This window comes from Martes martes (assembly GCF_963455335.1).
Source record: "Martes martes genome assembly, chromosome: 4".
NCBI classification, from domain to species: Eukaryota; Metazoa; Chordata; class Mammalia; order Carnivora; family Mustelidae; genus Martes; species Martes martes.
Window position 1 is genome coordinate 180,900,860 of NC_137891.1, and position 19,639 is coordinate 180,920,498.

The following is a 19,639-nucleotide window of genomic DNA, read 5'->3' on the forward strand; positions in this document are numbered from 1 at the left end:
GAATCGTCAGCTGATGAAGGCGACTGGAGGGAGAAGCAATGGTCCTGGGGCAGACCGCATGGCTTCCGGGAACGGCCACCAACTACAACCTCTGTAACTGCTTCAGGCCTCAACCCTGTCACCTTTCAGAAGGGGAGGATGCGGGCTACCTTACAGGGGTGGGAGACGACCGACAGGAAGGCAGGTGACAGAGCGCCCAGGCGGCCCTCGGTCAATGCTTCTTCCTCATGAAAAGGATCTTCCCCCACAGAAATGCACCTTCTTCCCTGCCTGGGTGCACAGGACTTCAAAGTCAGCAGCGCACTGGTGAGCAGAGCCATGCGGGCACGGGAAGAAAGCAGACAGGAACTCGCAGCTGCTGTTTCTACATCTCTCCGGGCCCCCGGGGAGAGCTTTCTGAAGCTTCTGGACAATTAAAAGGTACCGAACACACTCCACGTCTGTGATAAAGTTACAGCCCCAACGAGCTGGGCGCCCGCGCCAGCCTCCAGACCCAGGCAGCTACAAAAGAGGCGGCTGTCCGCACCTGCAGTCAGGCCACCAGGTGGTGGGTGCCCTCCCACCAAGCAGTCCCCAAGGCCCAGCACACAGAGGGAGGGTGCCCGCAGAGGGGCATCCCCCCTGAAACCACCAGCTCCCCTTGGCCGTAGCCCCCAGGGCGTGGCGGCACCCAGGGCCCCCAGATGGGCAGGACTCGCCCATCTGCCCATCATACCTTTCTGGCTGGTCATTCCTTCCAAATTCGGGGCTGTGCCCGCACCTTTTGGACTAACGCCACTAGTCAGGGGCTCTGAGGAACCGCCACAACCCGTGTCTTCTAGCTGGCTTCTCTTGAAGGCGTCCAAACAGCAGACCAGAGAAAGCACGAAGTCCCCACCTTCACGGTGGCTGCCCCAAGGGGCACAGAAGGGGTGGTCCTTTTGAATGGGAGTCATTCCTGCCTCTCCCCCTCCGGGACAGGCGCTCCTCTGACACGCTGGGCGTGAAATGCATTTGCGGGGTGTAAATTCATAAAAAAATAACGACACACGCAGGCACGCACACGCGCACACACACACCTTGTAAACACGGCTTGCTATCCTCTCTGGAGTGTTTATAGCCCTTGGTGACTCACAGCAAACACGGCATCCCCACAGTGGCTGCTCTGGCCGGCTTTAATGATATGTCGGCTGTGCTTATCTGCTGGGGCGAAAATCTGTGTAAACAGCCGTGTACCTGATTTTCCACTTTTGTCAGCTGGCTGTCGTGTGGGTGAGAGGGGGCTCGGTCCAGGCTTGTGCTTGCTGTTTCCCTTGAACCATGCGCTCAGGTGACTCCTGAGATGATTAAGAGGGAAGTAAGCTGCTTTCAGGATGGCTGGAGGGTCCTGGCAAGTCCTCCAGTTAACTCAATGGAAACAGCACAAAGAACGCAGGGTGTGCATAATGACGCCTATGGAAATACCTGATTATTTAGAAGGCCAGAGAAGCAGCCACCAGTCCTTCAGAATCAGCCAATCTCATCAAGCCCCAATAGCTCAGATTTCAAAAAAAACTTTTTTAAATTTTACACATACACAGACACAACCAATTTCTTTGGACTGTGGAGAAATGGGAATCCTTCTCCCTCTTACGGTCCTGGTAGCACTGGGCTCCATGAGTAGGAAGGGTGCTAACCACACAGATTCCTGTCCAACTACTCTGCAGTGGGTAGGATGACCCCATTTTATAGATGGGTAAACTGAGGATTGGGACGTTCAATAACTTGCTCAGGGACACACAGCTCGTAAGCAGGAGATCTGGCAGATCAAACCTGGGGATTTTTGATTCCAAAGCTGGTGCCCTGTACTCTTGCCACAGCGGAAGGAAACTTCAACCCCGCTCACCCAGCCGTCACGCACGGTGAGGGTGCTGGGCCACAGGGGAACCCGATCAGAATTGTTTTCAAGAGCAGGGACTTTCACTCCTGCTCAGCCGGCCCAGCTGTCTCTGTCCCACTCGGGTGGCCAAGGACGTCCACAGGAAACCCTGGTAGTCCTAGTGGCTGGCTTTCTAAGAGTGTCCCCAGTTCCAATGGGGAGATTTAATCTCACTCGCAACCCTGCGGAAACCCTTTCCAGAAGGGGATAACAGGAGGCCAGCCTATTGCTAAAATTGCTAAAGACACACAGATAAGCAAATGCCTGAGTTGCTTAAAACAAGGAATGTCAAGGAGAGGACAACCACCCCCTCCTTCTTTCTAAAGATAAAAATGTAAAGAGAAAATGGACCTGAAATGTCACGGGGGTCTACGTTTTAGAGATCAATACAAGGTCTTTCCACAGTGCTGGGAGGGCTACAATCTGGGACCCCACAACCAAGCCCTCGCTGGGATACCACCCCCCAGCTGTGTGATCCTGGGCACCCGGTTTCTCCCCCGGGGACTGGCAATGGCACCTCCCTGCTGGGGTCCTTGGAGGACTGATTAAGACAACGCATCGCATTTGGTTCGCACCATGCCGGGCCCCTGGGAGGGTACAGCAGAGCGCTGGGAACCAGGACACAGATCCACAGGGGCCTGGTGCCCTGGGCCAGGGGGCTTTGTGTGAGGGGCTCAAGGAAATAAGAACCCCGATGACTAAGAGAAAAGGTAGAGGCTGGAAGAGGCTTCATTTGGTCCTGGGACTTTGTAAGAGTTAAGGGTTAAGAGAAAAGCTTAAGGAGGCCTGGTATCTGAACTGGGCCCACAAGCCCGGGCAGGCTTCCCACGGGACAGGTAGAGGACCCAGACTCCGAAGATACGAACTGACCAACAACTTCTAAACAATGACTTGGTGGCTTTGGCTGACCAGAGCCCTTGCCTTAGGGACGCTGCACCCGTGCAGCTCACTTCATTCTCTCTGGCCCCACTACCCCAAGACGGACGGACCAGCGCCCGCTCCCATCCCTCTAACTCCTCACCTGGCTTTACTTTCCTGCACAGCCCTCCCATCTCCTGATACATCCTGTATGTACTTGCCTGCTGGAAATCTCCTCCCACAGATAAGAAGCTCCATGGAAACAGGGGCTGCAGCTGTCCCCTTCGCTACTATAGATCCCTGGCAGCTACCGTGGTGCCTGGCAAGGTAGTGGCTCAAGGAATGTGATGGAATGAATGCACAACCAGAGAAGGAATCCTTCACGTTCACATCTCTGCCTAAGAAGGCTCAGGGAGCACCTGCTTTACTCTGGGGCGGGGAGGGCGTCCTGGATGATCTCCCCTCGGGTAGAGTCTGTCCTGCCAGGCACCATCAGCGAAACCGAGTTACTGAGTATCTCAAGGTCACACAGCTTTGAGGCAGAACGAGGTGCAGACTGAGCACGAGTCTAATTTCTGCATCTCCAGCTCGGGTCCTTAGCCTGAGCCCAAAGAATGGTCACCTCCCCCGGAAGGGGCCCCACCCTGGGGGCCAGAGCTGTCACCAGCACAGAGTCCATCACTGTGCAGGTCTCAGGATCCCCTCCGTGAGCAATGTCAAAGTGTCCGGCTTCCATCCTGCCAAGCCAGCGGTGCCCCCATCCTTCCCTCTTCCCTGCACCTCTGAAGGTGCCAATTCCCAGACTCTGTCACCCAACAGGGTCCTCACTGTTCAGCTCCCTCAACCAAATATCACATTCAGCTGGGGGCCGATGTGCTGAGATCCTGGGACGAGCCACCTCACAGCCCGGCTGAAATGTTTATTTCAACAATAATTTCAGCTTGTGGTTCTGAGCCAGAAGAGCTCTCATCTGCTTCCCAGAGGAAACCCCTAATAACATCCAAAGGTTTGAGAATCCGTGTCCACGTCAGGCTGACCTCAACGCACAGCCACCACGAAAGTTCTCAGAAACTGCATTTGATCTTTAAGAACCAGAGAGCAGAGGGGGTGAAGGGCGGCTGGCGGGGCGGAGAGAACTCCAGACTTGACTGGTGTAGCTGCTGCCTTGATCCTGATTCATGCCAGGGATGCCAACCGTCAATCAGGAGATTTCCACTGCTCTCTGCCCTAAAGGGACACCATGAGGGCCATCGGAATAACAACCACCCCCCAAGGCCTTGGAGACAGGCGGTTCTTAGCTATACCATGTCATTAGGATATTGTTATTATGAATACACAAATGGAGTCTATGTAGACACAAAGTAAACACATCTCTCTCCACCCAGCCATCTCCTCCATGTTTACATAATAACAACCCACTGGCACAACAGCCAGTCTTGAATCACTGAAGTACTTTACGGACCAATCTCATCTCGACACAGTTCAGGAGGGCAGAGATGGAACGGATAGCATCGCATCCCAATGGGACACCGAGTCAGCGGGGCCCTGGCGGGGTGCCCCACCACGAAAGCTGATAACTAACTTTTATGAAACATCAACTATGAACGAGGCAAGGTGATTGGCAGACGCTAGCTTTGGAATGATCAAAATGTTGGGTGACACTAGTTATTATCCGCACTTTTTGGATGGGTAAACTGAGTCTCAAAAAGATGAAGCAACTTGCCCAAGCTCTCCTACTTGCTTGTTCTTTGCATTTGGGCTCTTGTTTTACACCAAGCTGTGTTAGCCTCTGACTGCTCTGTGCACCTGGGAAGGAGGTGGGACTGTCTCCAGCAGGCCTAGCCCCAGGGCAAACGGTCCAAGGGCTCAAGCTCCTTCCAGGGCTCAGTGTCCCTTTTCTAGACCCTTGGTGACCCAAGACTTCCGTGGCTTCAGGACACCAGCACCAGCTCAGCTCATCATCGCCAACTGGCCGGTGGTCCCAGCTCTTGCGGCTATGCCTATGATGGTCAGGATCCCGTCTCCTTGGGAGACCAAGACAGGCAGCCTGGAATTAGGGGGCCTTGCTGCTGGCTTTTTCTCATAGGAAAGAAATAATTATTAGGTAAATAAGCCTGGTGTTTCCCAGCTGGTTAAGCTTGCTGTCTGGGAGAGGCATTCCGGTGTCAACTGACAGAGAATATTTGAAATTGTGGGACCTTGGGCAAGTTGCTCAAACTCTGGCGTTTTCTGTCCTTATCTTACGAAGATAACACAGCTTCCCTCCCAGACCTGTGATAAAATTTTAAGGACACAAGCCACGTAAATTACTGCAACACAATAGGTATCCAAGAAATAATGAATAACCATGTTGCACGCCCCCTTCCCCTCTTTTTCCTGGAAAAAGTATTCCAACTTCACACTGATGATGACGGACACTTCTTGGAAGCCGCTCTAAAGTCAAGGGGATCCAGGGGGTCCCCTGGGCAAACCCGCCCCCCGCCCCCCGCCCCTACAAGACGTAACTTTCGGGGGCGGGGGGGGGCAGCTGAGACCGGAACAGAACGGAATGGGCGCACCCACTCGGAATATTTTAACATTAAAACGCGGTCCTCAGTTTGGGGCAGATTAGCCAATGATACACAATCAGACCCTCGCATTGTGTCTGCACTGCCTCGATTTCTTCCTGCATTAGTCCAAGTGGAAGAGAAACCTCTCCTCTCCGAGCAAATGCGAGCCATCATGCTCCGCTCAAAGGGGCAGCAGTAAAGCAGGGCTCTCCTGGCACTTTACGGGGCTGCCAGGTGGGTTACAGGTGCGGCCCGAGAGGGGCCGCCCCAACTTCGTGCCGGGCTGGCCCCTTTCCCACGCTTCCCAGGGCAGATCCCGGGCGCCCCGGTATCTCACAACTTGGGCAGGCGTGGCCTTGACCTGCCCCTGCAGCTCGCTCTGGGGGCTCGGCCGGAAAGCGGAGAGCGCCGAGCCCCCCGCTCGCGAGCTGAAGAACTCCGCGTTCCGCGCGACTCCCCCTGCCCCCCTCCCGGCGCCCGGGGCGCGGCGCGCGGCGAGAACTTTGCCACCGGCGCTCGGCGATCCCGGCCGGGAGCGCCCCCGCGTGCCCGGCCCCGGCGGCTCCCCGGGCCTGCGGCCGCGCCGCCCTCCCCGCCCCGCGCGCACCTACCCGGCTGGCTGCAGTCGCCATCCGCTCGAACGGAGGGCGCCCCGGCGCGGGGCCGATCGGCCGGCCCCCCGGCGTCCGCGCCCGGCTCGCAGGCTGCAGGCCCCCGGGGGCGCGCCGGCCCGGCCCCCGCCCCGCAGGAAGGCGCCGGCTCGCCCTGCGCCGCCAGCTGGCGGACGCGCTCCCAGGTACCCGAGTCGGCCGCCCGCATGCCGCGTGCCCGGGGGGCGCTGCCGCGGCGGCGCGGGGGGCTCCGACGACGGGCGCGGGGCTCACAGCCTCCCGGGCCGCCGCCGCATCGGGGCGCAGCCGAGCGCCGCCCCCGCCGCCCGCCGGCAGCCCGTGCGCGCCGGACCGGGGCTCTCCGTCCGGCCGACGCCGGGCCGTCCGCGGCCGCCGCACGCGAGGAATTCGGCCGCCGGCCTCTCACGTGGGAACGACTCTCACTCCCGCGGCTCCTCCTCCCGCTCCTTCCGGGCTGGCGAGGGCCCGCCGCTCGCCCCGCCCCGCCCCGCGCCCCGCCCCCCCCGGCCGGGCTCCGCCCCCGGCCCCTCGGCGGCGCCGGGACTCGCCCCACGGCCTCGCGGAGCGCTTCGTGGCCCCATTCCGGGACGCTCGGCGCATCCCCAACGTGGTCATTTCTGGAGAGACTGCGGGTCAGAAAGACGGCCAGTGGCGCAGGGGTCGGAAGGGACAGGCCTGCACCCAGGTCTTTGAAAGCCCCAAGTGAGTGCAGGCCGCCTGGTACCCCAATTTGCATATGTCTCCACTCTTCTGACATCCTTGTGACAGCGCTGCCGAAGAGCTGAAGTCCCAATCACTGGCCAGGAGAGGGCAGAAAGAATGGACCGGGAAACTGGTGGTAGCCTTGGGACATTTCCTTTGCTCATCTGTACTGTGTGACCAGGCGTTCTTTAAGTCAATATAACACTGAGCACATTCACTGGGCTGGGGGTTGGAGAGGTGGGCGTGGGGGTGGGGGGGATCCGACATGGTCCACGTCCCTAAGCAGACTGTGATCTGGTGGGGTGCCCTATGTCTGCATCTCACTTCCTTGAGCCTCAGTTTCCCCATCTGTAGAATGAGGCATCAGTAATTCCCACCCCGCCCACCATCAGAGATGCTTCTGAAGACCCCTCAGCCACAATCATGTGGCAGATGAGGGGACTCCCAGGGAAGGCCAGGACTTGGACCCCAGGACTGGGTGGGGGGCCAGTTAGTTCGCCAGCTCAGCCTGGTCCGAGGTGGCATCTTGGGTCTGCGAACCGGAACCTGCCCGCTGGAGTGGGTGCTCCAGTGGCTTGCGGAGCTCGCTGTAAAATGAATTTGCAGCCCCAAGCCCTCTTTGATCTGAGGATTATGATGCTCTTTAGAAGGACTAATTATCGCCCTGCAGCCCCGGGAAGCAAGTCCGGTTTCCCCCCTAGTGTAGACAAGGGGAGCACAGGCAGCATAGCCAGGTGAGAACTCACACCTTCCAGGGATGTCCCCAGCCTCCCCTTCCAGGCAGCATGCACCTGGCCTGGCTCTGTAACCTCTGCTTCCCAGGCCTCAGCCCTGGGAATTTCTAGGTCACTGGCATACGGCTCTCCACCAAGCTGTGGGAAACAAATTACTTCCCTCCACCCGGCCCCAAGTGTCTAAAACTGTTCACAGGTGACTTTCCTGTCTGTGGGCGAGGAGCCCCATGTCTTTGCAAGCACTGTGGTCTGGACACCATCCATCATGGCCTTGCCAGCTTCCACCCCCCACCCTCTTCCTCACCCTCCCGATAATGGGAAAACTAGCCCAGCTGCAGAGGTCCACAGGGCTGCCTCAGACCCCTTCCCCCTGTCTGGAACCCCAGCTGCTCAGTGGAAAGCTGACCAGTAACACTAAAGGAAAGCCGGCCAGTAACACCCAGCCAGGGAAGAAAACCACCCATGGGGTTAAACACCCACACGACGCCGAAGGGAGGAAACTGATCTCACACCAAGTGATAGGAGATGCTGGGAAACCCTCAATTCTTTTGCCTTTTCTGGGATAACAGGCAAAACAGAACAGAAGAACAATTGCCCTGAGCCACCCCAGGGGAGAAGCTGGGAAGGCCCTCACATTCTGGAGACACCCAGCACAGAGTGTCTGTTCCAAACGTCTTCAGGGACCCAACTGAGGACATAAATGAGTAAGGTGGGCTGTGCTGGGCTCCCCATGGTTTGTTTCTTAAGGGCATTTAGGTTGTATTCTTTGACTTAGACACGCTTTGCATAATAAGCAGGTAAGAAGGTGCTTCTACAAAGAAACATGCTCTTTCCCATATCCCTCGAAGTACATGGAACTCTTAGTCTATCTTTCCACTTTTGATGGAGACATGCAGTTTTCTCTTAATTCCATGACAAGAAAACAGCAGCACAAGCATGAATACCTAGCCCTTGCCACTTGGATTCAGTGTCAGGGGGACTTTAGGGAGTGGTGAGGACTGTGGCAAATATGAAGAGGTAGATGGCTATAACGCAGGAATGTGCCTCCAGGGTCACTAGAGTTTCGTTCGTTCTTTCTTTCATTCCTTTTTTTTTTTTTTTTTTTTTTTTTTTAGAGCTGCTAGGAAGATGGACTTCTAGGGGTTATCTAAGTTCAAAATGTTGACAACTCTTTGACATGAAGAAGAAAGGGGAGAGGGAGAAGGAGAGGAAGCAGAAAGAACAATAGAGTAAACAGGTCTAGAAGTTTCTATGTAGCCCACTGGCCACCAGTGCTCATTTCACTGCTAGTCTTACTGGTCCCCCTGCAACCTCTCAGAGGTCTGCACATACTCTCTACTCACATTTCAATAACCTAAGCCATTTCTCAAACCCACAGCCTTGGTGGATTTCTGCTGCTGTCCTTGTGTGTGTGCACACATGTGCATGTATGTGTGTGTGTGTGTGTGAGAGAGTGTTCCCCATTCTCAGGACCAGGACTTCAGATGGCAGCTGGACCCACCTTCCATCAATTTCTGAGGTTCTCCAACTGCCCAGGCCTCCCCCCCCTCCCCCGTCAGTGTTGCTTCTCAGTCCCTCCTCCCAACTCTGTTAGCAGGCAAAGCTCCGAGAGCCGCGGCAGCCTGCAGGCTTCCAGAAAAAACCATCTGCCTTGGGTGGGAGGCATTGCTTCCTTGTGGGATGTTTCTCATTACAAGGATACCCTGAACCCAGGAGAGTTTCTGCTCAGTTCTGCAACAGGAGATCCAGGAGCCAAGTGACAAACCATTTTCTGCCCTGAGCACCTGGGCAGGCCCTCTAGGAATGATAACTCCAAGGTGGTTTTGATTGGAGGCTCCAAGACAGGGCCAGCTTCCGAGTGCGCAACCTGGGTAGAAGGGTCCTGAGCTTGGGTTAATGCTCTGCTGTCATCGCCTCAAAATTCTTAATTATTTTTGAACTAGGAGCCTCGCACGTTCATTTTGCATTGGGATCTGCAAATTATGTAGCTGGTTCTCCTCCCAGAAGATCTTCCCAACCTCTCTGGGGGATGCTGGGGATTGATGTTGGAGACAGCTGGGCCTGCAACTTGGCTCATTGTGTCCTTCTCCAGGGTACGTCGTGTCCGGCCTCTGCAAGGCAGCAGGAAGGGAGGATTTGGGGGGTGGGGCAAGGCAGCAGGAACGATCCCCATCCATTCCTCCAGACAACTAATTAAGGAGCACTGGCAGAGTGGGAAATTGGGTGGGGGAATGGCAGTCAGCCAGAGGGCGGGGAGGATGGCTCTGCTTCTGAGCTCTGAGGCCAGATGGTGTCCCCATGACCCTGACCTCGGGGTGCCAACGGGGTGCCACCAAGAAAACACAAAGGACACTGGGAACAGGGATGCTAGGGATCAATGCAGTTCCCATTCACCGTATCGCTTGGCTTCCAGGGAAACTTCCTTTAGAATCCTGGAGAAAATGACAAGACAATTTGGCTTAAAGAACAAAACCCCGAAACATTATATTAAAGGACCCCGCTATATTTGATATGTGCTCAAAGTGGAATATTTGAACCCACTGGAATTTTTCAGGTTTTTTTCCCCGCTGCCTGTGCTTTGAGTATTTGTAGAAGAGATTTTACTAAGATCTTCCAGCCTACGTTACTGTAGGCTCTCCAAACACCGAAACTAAGACAAAGGAGCAATTCTAGATTCCTAGGAATCTACACACTTTTGTCTGTGACACCTTTGGGAACTCCTGGCAACACTTCCCAGGAGTCTGGAGACCTCAGTGGCAATGCCAGGTCCCCGTTGCTTGTGTGCGACTCTGGAAAAGGGTCTCTCAGTCTAAGCCGCTCACTGGCAAAGGCAAAATGAAGGGCTCGTGGAGGCAGAAGCACTTTTCTAGTTGAGCCCTCTATGATTGAATTGGTCTTTTCTGTCCCTCTCATGGTGGCCGTGTGTGTATGTTTTGTGTGTGTCATGAGCAGTGACAGCGAATGTATTCGTTATTCATTGCTGTGTAACAAGTCGCCCCCCAAACTTAGCAGCTTAGAAGGTCCCATGTTTATTATCTCTCAGTTTCTGTGGGTCAGGAATCTAGGCGTGGTTGAGCTGGGGGCCTGTGGCTCAAGTTCTCCAACAAGCTGCCATCACGGTGTCCTTTGGGGCTACAGTCAACTCGAGGCTCTCTTTGGGGAAGATCTACTTCCAAGCTCACCCCTGTGGCTCTGACAAGATTCAGTTCCTCGTGGGCTGTTGGACTGAAGTCCTCAGCTCCCCACTGGCTATTGGCAGGAGGCTGCCCCCCCCCCACCAATTCCTTGCCATGCTAGAGCTCTTCTCACAAGACGGCAGCTTGCTTCCCAGACAAGGCTCCAAGAAAGAGCAAGACGGGGTGTGCGCAAGACGGATGCCACCGTCTCTTTGTAACCTGATCTCAGAAATGACATCCATCACCTTTCCCCTGGTCATCTGAAGTGAGTCACTGGGTCTTGCCCTCCCTCAGTGGGAGGGGTTATAAGAAGGTGTGAATACCACGAGGTTACTGGAGGCTGCCCCACTGCGGGAGGTTAGGGACGCAGGACTCAAATCCTGGCTCTGGCACACACTAGTGTATGATCACGGACGAATGATTTTGCCTCTGGAAGCCTCAGGTTCTTCATTTGTAAAATGGAGAGGATCATGGCTACTACCTTGGAGGGCTGTGGTGGGGGTTTTAATGACAAAACACACATGTAAAGCTCTGAATCGTTCCTGGCACAGGGTAAACCCTCAAAAAATGGGCTTGGGGGACATTGCTGGAGGAAGCTGGAGGGATGCGCCCATTGCTTCAAAGTCAGACGGGCACTCCCTGTTATCTCCATGGAGATCTGCTGCCTTGTGATTTGGAAGGTCTTTGGCAAGCCCTGGGTTGCCTTTGTGACCAAGGCCACCAGCAGGGACGGTGCTGGTCTTCCCTTGGCCATCCCAGTAGGACTCAGGGGCACAGGTGCAGCAGAAGGATTAGACAGGATTTTCCTCCAAATCTATTTAGACCTTTGCCCTATGGGGACAGAGGATTTTACCCCAGATCCATCCTGCCATCTGGCCTGGTGAGGCCTTCCTGGCTAGACACTTTTGTGTGCCTGTCATGGGCTCATTGGTACCGTTTGACAATCTTCCCGGGGCCCCAAAAGACCTGGCAGAGATCCTGATCCCCTCTGGGGGCTTCCAAAGGGCCTGCCCTGGAGGCCAAGGCTTAGCTCAGTCCTCGGGCAAAGCCGGGCATTGAAGCATTTTTACAGAGGGCAGCTGGCCTCCTCGTCCTGCCTGCAGGACTGTCTTGGGTCCCAAACTAGATTCTTAGCTGCAACAAAAGGAAAAAGCCCATATCCAGGGATCATATCTCCCCACATCACCTCTAAGCCCCTTTCTGGGGAGCTCATGTCAAGGAAGGACGTTTCCACAGGAAGTTAAATGTTGCCACTTATTCAGAATAAAAACAATAACATCAAAATACCATGACTTACAATAATAACGCTGGCGAACACTGACCTAGCACTTACTATATGTGTTCTAAGAACCTTACACATCCATGTAACCCTCCCAACAGTCCTGAGAGATGCAAGTATCCTCTATACATTATTATCATGCCCACTTACAAATGAGAAGACAGACACAGAGAAGACAAGTCACTTATCTAAAGACACACAGCCCATAAGTGATGCAAGCAGAGCCACGTAGCCTGATCGCAGACTCCATGCTCACAGGCATCACGCTCCTTTGGCAACAGGTGCTATCTGTTGGGCACTCAATTCCCCCCAGGGGCTGCTCTTTCTTGTTCATTCAACTCTCCAAACCACCCTATCCCCATGCCCCAGATGAGAAAATTGAGTTTTATGGAGACAAAAGCACTTATCCAAGACATGTGCCTGGTAATGCAGGGTCGGAAGTCTAAATCTCAGAAGTGAGGGGTGTTATCTGGAGAGATGCCTCCCATGTCAGAGTTAGAGAAAATGCCTGCCCGTGGGCCCCGTGGAATCGACCCGCCTTTCTTCACCTCCTGAAGACAGGACCAAGGCAATGTTGTGCAAGGTAGCTGGGTGGGGTGGGTCCTCTGCTGCCCCCGGTGGCCACTAGCAGTACTTCACCTCCAACTGGTTCAACAGCAAGTTTGACCCAGGGCTTGGGGGCTACTGGGAATGTGGCTGGCCTCCACCACCGCAATTTTCAGACCCTGTCTCTCCACTTCCTGTATGTGACTCAAGGGACACAGAGGGCCATGGGCCAGTCAGTGCCTGAGATAAGAATAACATGTACTCCTTAATGAGCACTTCTGTCTTTGTGCCAGGAACTCTTCTCCTAGGTACTTGTTACTCCTAAGGGTTTTTAAAAATTTAAATTCAATCAATTAACATATCGTGTATTACTAGTTTCAGAGGTAGAGTTTAGTGATTCGTCAGTTGCATATAACACCCAGTGCTCATTACGACAAGTGCACTCCTCAACGCCCACCACTCGTCACCCAGTTACCCCATCCACCCCACCACCTTCCACCCCTCCAGCAACCCTCAGTTTGTTTCCTGTAGTTAAGAGTCTCTTATGGTTTGTCTCCCTCTCTGTTTTCATCTTATTTTATTTTTTCCTCCCTTCCTCTATGCTCCTCTGTTTTGATTCTTAAATTCCACATATGAATGAAATCATATGATATTGATCTTTCCCTGATTGACTTATTTCGCTTAGCATAATACCCTCTAGTTCCATCCACGTCATTGCAAACGGTAAGATTTCATTTTTTTGATGGCTGAGTAATATTCCAGTGTGTGTGTGCGTGTGTGTGTGTGTGTGTGTGTGTACCAGATCTCTACCCATTCATCTGTCGACGGACATCTGGGCTCTTTCCATAGTTTGGCTATTGTAGACATTGCTGTCATAAACACTGGGTTGCAGGTGTCTCTTCTAATCACTATGTTTGTATCCTTTGGGTAACTACATTGTTACTTAAATGTTATTTAATTTACCAATGCACAGAGATAGGCCATCGTTGTTAAGAGTTATTAGTAATATTGGATAGAGCACTTTCCACATATTAGCTGAGTACAATCCCCACAACACTATATAAATACTGTCCTTATCCTCACTTTATCAGTGAGGAAACCAAGAAACAGAGAGGTTTCGTAGGCTGCCTGAAGTCACACAGTACCACACGGCGGAGCCAGGATTCAGACACAGGCAATTCTGGCTCTAGAGAGTCTGCTCTCATAACTTTTATGTTGTTACTGTAATTATTATTATTATTGTTTCACAGTTGAAGAAACCAAGAGCTTAGAGGGGAAAGAGGATTTGTCTAAGATCGCACGACTGGTCAATTTAGACCCAGGACTTAAACCAAGCCTGTCTTCCTTTATGTACCCGTTGACCCAACAAGTACTGATTATGCACCAACTAGGGGCCAGGCACTGCCCTGATGCCATCTCTCTTCCCACTTCATGTTCACGGCCGTTACCTGCAGAAGGACATCCAGGGACATGGGAGGTAAAACTGATTTGGCTGGGGAAGGGCTCTTATGAGGAGCCGTGGCATGGAGTTCTGCACCTTTCTTGCTGCAGCTGCCCTATACTTAGCAGTGAAATTGAGCAAGTCAGGCCAGCTGGGCCCTCAGTTTTCCCGCCTGTGAAATGGGGTTAGTAAGAGTACTTGCCTATCCCCCAAGACTGTTCTGTGAAGAACAAAGGAGACTCTAGGTGGGGAAGCCCATGGAGCTGCAGAGGGCAGATGGAAGACAGCTGGGCTCTGGGGCTGGTTCAGTAAAGGACCCATTTGCTCCTTTGCTTGTTCGTTTTATTTGGTCAGTCCTCACTCGGCATCTACCATGAGCCCACTCCTATCCTAGATGCGGTGGGAAGAGGCAACAGGACCCCAGTGTGTAGGAAGCCGAAACCCCACTTGGATGTTAAGATGAGAAAGGAGGACTGCCAGCAGATTCTCTCTATGCCATAGGCGCCTTGTCACTGGGGCTGGGATGGGCCTCTGCCACCCACCTCCCCAAGGAAACGAAAGGATCCCAAAGACAAGCCTGGTGAACCACTTCCAGATTCTCACGTGCAGGCCAGAGATGCCGGCCCGTCCTGCCCCTTTAAGGCTTAAAGTGCCCATCACTCCTACAGCGACTTAGCCTCCCAGTGGCTAAAAGCAAGTTTGAGCCACGGGGTAAGAGCCCTGTGCAAAGCCTGCACCTTTCACGTGAAGATCTCTAAGCTACGGAAGAAGAAGAATTAGGCATCCCAACACTGAGGGATACTTGTTCAAAGACAAAAGCTGGCTCCTCCTTCTGAGAAAAACTGAAGCCCAGAGAAGCTCAGACACTTGCCCGGGTGCACACAGCAAATCAGGGGCTTAGGCAGACTGACTTCACTCAGTCCTAGAGCAGTGATTCTCCAAGTGTGACCCCCAGACCAGCGGCATCAGCACCATCCCTGAGCATTTATGAGAGACACAAATTACCTGACCCCGATCTCCTGAGTCACAAGCTCAAGGGTGGGGCCTGATAGTCTGTGTCTAAACAGCCCTCCAGATGCCCCTTTTGATGATGAACTTGAGGGCCACTGCCGAGCCCAGAGGAAGGGCTGCTAGATCTTCATGTCCTTCTGAGGGGGGGAGGAACGAGGCAGTGGAGCACAGCAAGGTCACTCTCTCAGTGACTGTGGCGTCATAGTTACATAACCACCCCTCCCCCACCCTGATGGATTTTTGCACCCAGACTCCAAACTCCAGGGCCCTCCCTTGTCAGGAGGCCACCTGCCTGGGCTCCAGGAGGCCTGTCTGCACATGCCTGAGGCTGCTCTACCTGCTTGTCCGCCTGCCTGCCCGCCCACCAGAACCCAAGCACGTCAGCCCAAGCACCTCCTGGCTTCTCCCACTCTGAATGGCAGAGCAGGTCCGGCCTCCATCACCACCACCCAAGCAGATCTGGGGTTTCTGGAGCTGTAAGTGCCCCCAGCAAGGCCAGAAACGGGCCTGACTTTGCCCCAAGCTTCTCCGGCGTGGGCCAAGCCCAGGAAGGAACGCAGAATGTTCTTCACTCTGGACATCAAGAAATAACTTTAGGCCCTGGTCTCAGGTTCTCAGGGCAGAGATCTGCAATGGCCTCTGGTCCCAGTGGGACTAATTAGAATTTGTTCTGAGTTCTTCTTTTCCCAGAACTGCCCTTTAAATATCTTTGGAACTGGTTTCAGGAGGCAGATACATAGGAAGGACTGGCATCTTCCCCTGAATTTTTTCAACAAAGCAAACAAGCAAAAAATGTGTTTTGCTAACTACGAGAGAAGCTGCATTCTGTTTTGTTTTCAAAGACCGGAGCTTTGAAAGTGGAATGCTTCTCCCAGATCAGGGGCCCCGTGGAGGGATTCACAGGTATTCCTGCGGTGAAGGACAAACCCACAAGCGGCTGCATGGGCCTCGTCCCACCTCCCCTGCAAATTCCCAAGGGCTTCCCAGCTGCCTTGTGCCAAACTTAATATGCCCCTTCCATCACTTCAGTCCCTTACCATGTCACCTAAGAAAAGTGTCCCATGTCCTAATACATAACAACAAGTTCCATTTTCTGTGGGGCCCATGGTGTGATGGGCCCTCTGGAGGCACTGCTGTATTTAATCCCACAACTTCCCTCTAAGAAAGGGATACTATTATTATACCCATTTTAAAGCAGAGTAAACTGAGGGTAAGAGAAAGGAGCAGAGATGGCACACTGGTGGCCCTAGAGCCAAATGTGGCCTAGGAATGTATTTTCTTTTCCTAGCACTCTACTAAAAAAGGATTTAGAACGCCAGTTGCCAACATTTTATTTTATTTTAAAATTATTTATTTATTTATTTGACAGAGAGAGCACGCACAAGCAGAGGGAGCAGCAGGCAGAGGGAGAGGGAGAAGCAGGCTCCCTGCTGAGCAGGGAGCCTAATGTGGGGCTCGATCCCAGGACCCTGTGACTATGACCTGAGCTGAAGGCACATGTTTAACTGACTGAGCCACCCAGGGGTCCCGAGTTGCCAATATTTTAAAATGAGGGTAACTTACAGCAAAAAGCACAGATACTCAGCTTTAGTTCAGAAAAATCAGGAAGTCTGGTAACGGTGAACCCCTGTTCCACCCCATATGGTAACAGGGTACTTCCCCATTCCCCCTCCCCGCTTCATCCCTACTGCTCACTGCAGTCTGACCCCTGACGTCCTCACTCATGTCAGTGCTCTTGGCACTGGTCTTAGGCCATAGTTAATGACAGGTAAAGTCAGTACTTATCCTGAGTCCATCTGTCGGTCTGTCTGTCCCTCACACCTCACCAGTGCCCACTCCCGGGAGATCCCAATGTGGCAGATCAGACGGGGTAGGAGATGTTAGTGTTTGTCCCTTTGGCTGGGTGACCTTGGGCAGATCCTTTTCCTTCCCTGGGTCTCCCTTCTGTTGATACAATTAGGAGGCCGACAGGACGTCCTATTAGCCTAGCCAAAGCTCCTCACAGCCACAGAGCCAGTGGGGAAACTGTCCTAGGGACTACAGACAGGCCAGATGTGGACTGGCCCACCTGAGCCATCCTGTGGATGTGAGTACCTTCTGGCATGGCCCCTTGTCATTAACCTAGAGCTTCGCCATCAGCAGCAGCAGGGGCCAATGGTCTGACCCTTCCCAGGGACAGGAGGATAAGTTCTGCCCTTGGAAAAGCCTCCAGCCACAATAAGCTAAGTGTGCAGAGCAGAGAGCCCATCAGAGATGACGCAGACTTTCTGCTCTGAGATGCAGGATGCCTGAGCTGGGAGGTACAGCCAGCTTGTGCCTGCCCAGGTCAGCATGAGGACACAGATGCCCCCCGGGGCACTGGGCAAGCCAGTCAGGGCTGGGACTCTGCACTGCCAAGGGGAAATGCTCATTCAAGTCCCAAGACCAGAGAGCACTCATTCAACCCCCTTCTCTTTCTTCATTCTGCAAACATTGGACACTGGAGGCAGCTGAAGCCCAGAGAGTGGCGAGTGATTGCCCAAGGTCACACAGCACACAGGGGCCAGAGTCAGCTGACAGTTCAGGCTTCTTGAGCCCCTCTGTGGCGTACTTCCCATATTCTCTCTCCCTCAGGAATCTAGAACCTTCCAGCTTCTTGAAACTAGACTTCAGAGGGGGGTGGAGTGGCCCATGTGGGCAGCAGGGAGTGCATGTGGTGGTGCACAGTGCCTAAGACACAAACCATGGCGGAGAGAGTAGGGCACTGCGGGCTCGGGGGTGGCGAGAGCCCTCTGAAGATTCCAGAATGGAAGCTCGGTCTACAGGAAAGTTGGCCAAACTGGCAGCCAGCAGCCCACATTTGGCTCCCAGACATATTTTGTTTTTCCCACAGTGTCTTAAAAAAAAATTCACATTAGCTGCCAACATTTAAAAATCAGGGGATTTCACATAAAAGACAGGATTTCTGGTCTCTCTTGAAGAGTCTCAAGATCTGGCCAAAGCTGGACCACAGTTGCGCCTGGCAGGGACTGGTGGGAGCGGGGTACACACCCTCTCATCCATCGTGCATGGATCCATCACATCTTTCCTTGTCTGCATGACCTCCCCGCATACAGGCCTGGGGATTTAACAGGCCTCTCTGTTGCCTCGCATGCTCAAGTCACCCCTCTCTCATCCTGGTCACCAGTGGTTCTCTCCCTGGGGGCAGAACTGCCCCCCCCCAAGGGATATTTATATGGAGACATTTCGGTTGTCACAACTGGGAAAGGAGTCTGCTTCCAGCATCTAGTGTGGGTAGAGACCAGGGATGCTGTGAGACACCCTACAGTGCACGAGAAGCACAAAGAATTACTCGGCCTCAAATGTGAGGTTAGGAATCCCTGAGCAGAGTCAAGAGACACCAAGAGCCCCCAGGCCAGGAACCCGAGCCTGAGAGCGAGGGCCAGCCCTGTCGGCAGTCATTTGTGATTAGGGGCTGCACATGAATGTTAGAAGGGGTCGAGCAGAGAGAGAGAGAGAGAGAGAGTGCCAGGCCATGGACAACCCAGAGCCTTCCTGGAAACCAGGAAGCTAACTGTCCATAAAGGGGCAAGAGCCCGGGATTTGCTCACTATGCATTTATGAAGCACTGACTGCATACCGAGCATTGTGCTAGAAAAGTGAGAGAAAGCAAGGATGTGCCAAACACCGTCCCGGCCCTCCAGGTGTGCAAGAGGTGGCCCCCCGAGGAGGGAGGGGACTGCAGGGAAAGGGGCTCCTCCAGCCGGGTATATCCACCGAGGCGCAGGTGTTCCCTAGGCCTGGTTTCGGAGGGGGCAGTGAGGAAAAGACAGAGACGGGGGAGGTGGGATTCCGGGCAGAGGAAGGAGCCCAGGCAAAGGTGTGGTGGCAGCAACAGGCTCAGAGGCACAAACCTGTGATGAGATGTTTTCTGTTGGTCAGGAGGGGAACTAGAAGGTGACGGCCTGCTGTTGGAGGAGATGGGAGGGGCAGAGCGTAAGGAGTCTCCAAGTCCAGCTAAGTGGGAGGCAGAGGGCAGAGCCCGTGGGGGATCCCTGCAAAGGCAGCGGGGTAGAACTGTGACCCCGGAGAAGTTACTTTTAAATTCTTAGAGCCTTGGTCTCCTCATCTGCTCGATGGGGAGAATAAGAGTAATGACGACCATCACCTTGAGAACTTAGCAGGTGCCAAGGCGCCAAACCGCACGTGATGTACGTAATCTTCACAGCAACCCTACAAAGTACCTACTGTTACGAGTTTCACTTTCTAGAAGAGGAAACGTCAAGGTACCGGCCAGCAGGTGAGCTCTAACTTTTCTAAGGCTGCTCCTACTAGGTAGTGAGGTGGGATTTGAACCCAGGCAGTGTGGTTCTAGTGGACGTGCTCTCTTACCCCTTCTGCTACCCTGTCTCTCTAGAATCTTCTATGAGAGCTGTCCTTAAGAACAAGTGAAATAAGCAGGGAAGGTGCCCAGTGCGACGCTGGCACAGAGTGCAGCAGCTGTGACGTTTCACATAGAAGCCTGGCCCAGGTTCATGGAGCCACGTTCAGTCCATGGCTCCAGCAGAAATGGCACCAGAGACATTCTGGGGGGGGGGGGGCATGTGGGTTCTGGGGAGACATGCGGGTACAGGAATGGTGCTCCCCACTTCAGGGGATAGACAGCTGAGCTAAGTGTCTGGAAATGCTTTCTTTCTGCCTCCTTTGAACCCCTTTCCTTCTATTCCTTCCAACCTGGCTCAGAGGACACTTCCGGAAGTCGTTTGGGACATGCCCGGGCAGAGTCATCATGCTTTCTTCTTTTTTAAAAGATTTTTTTTTTTTTTTTTGAGAGA

The 19,639-nt window shown here is 53.7% G+C and overlaps 1 protein-coding gene across 2 annotated transcripts in view; it reads right to left on the minus strand.

Moving 5' to 3' along the window:
* Positions 1-19,639, minus strand: part of KAZN (kazrin, periplakin interacting protein) — a gene marked incomplete at both ends in the record, with an annotated part of 432,776 nt that overhangs the window by 138,189 nt on the left and 274,948 nt on the right. Inside the window, one exon of one of the 2 annotated variants that reach the window (XM_080801784.1) lies at positions 5,916-6,123. The exons of the other annotated variant lie outside the window; for it this stretch is intronic. Within the exon in view, the coding sequence (XP_080657910.1) occupies positions 5,916-6,123 (208 nt within the window). Of the gene's footprint in view, positions 1-5,915; positions 6,124-19,639 lie in introns of those variants that run through there. 2 annotated transcript variants of the gene reach the window in all.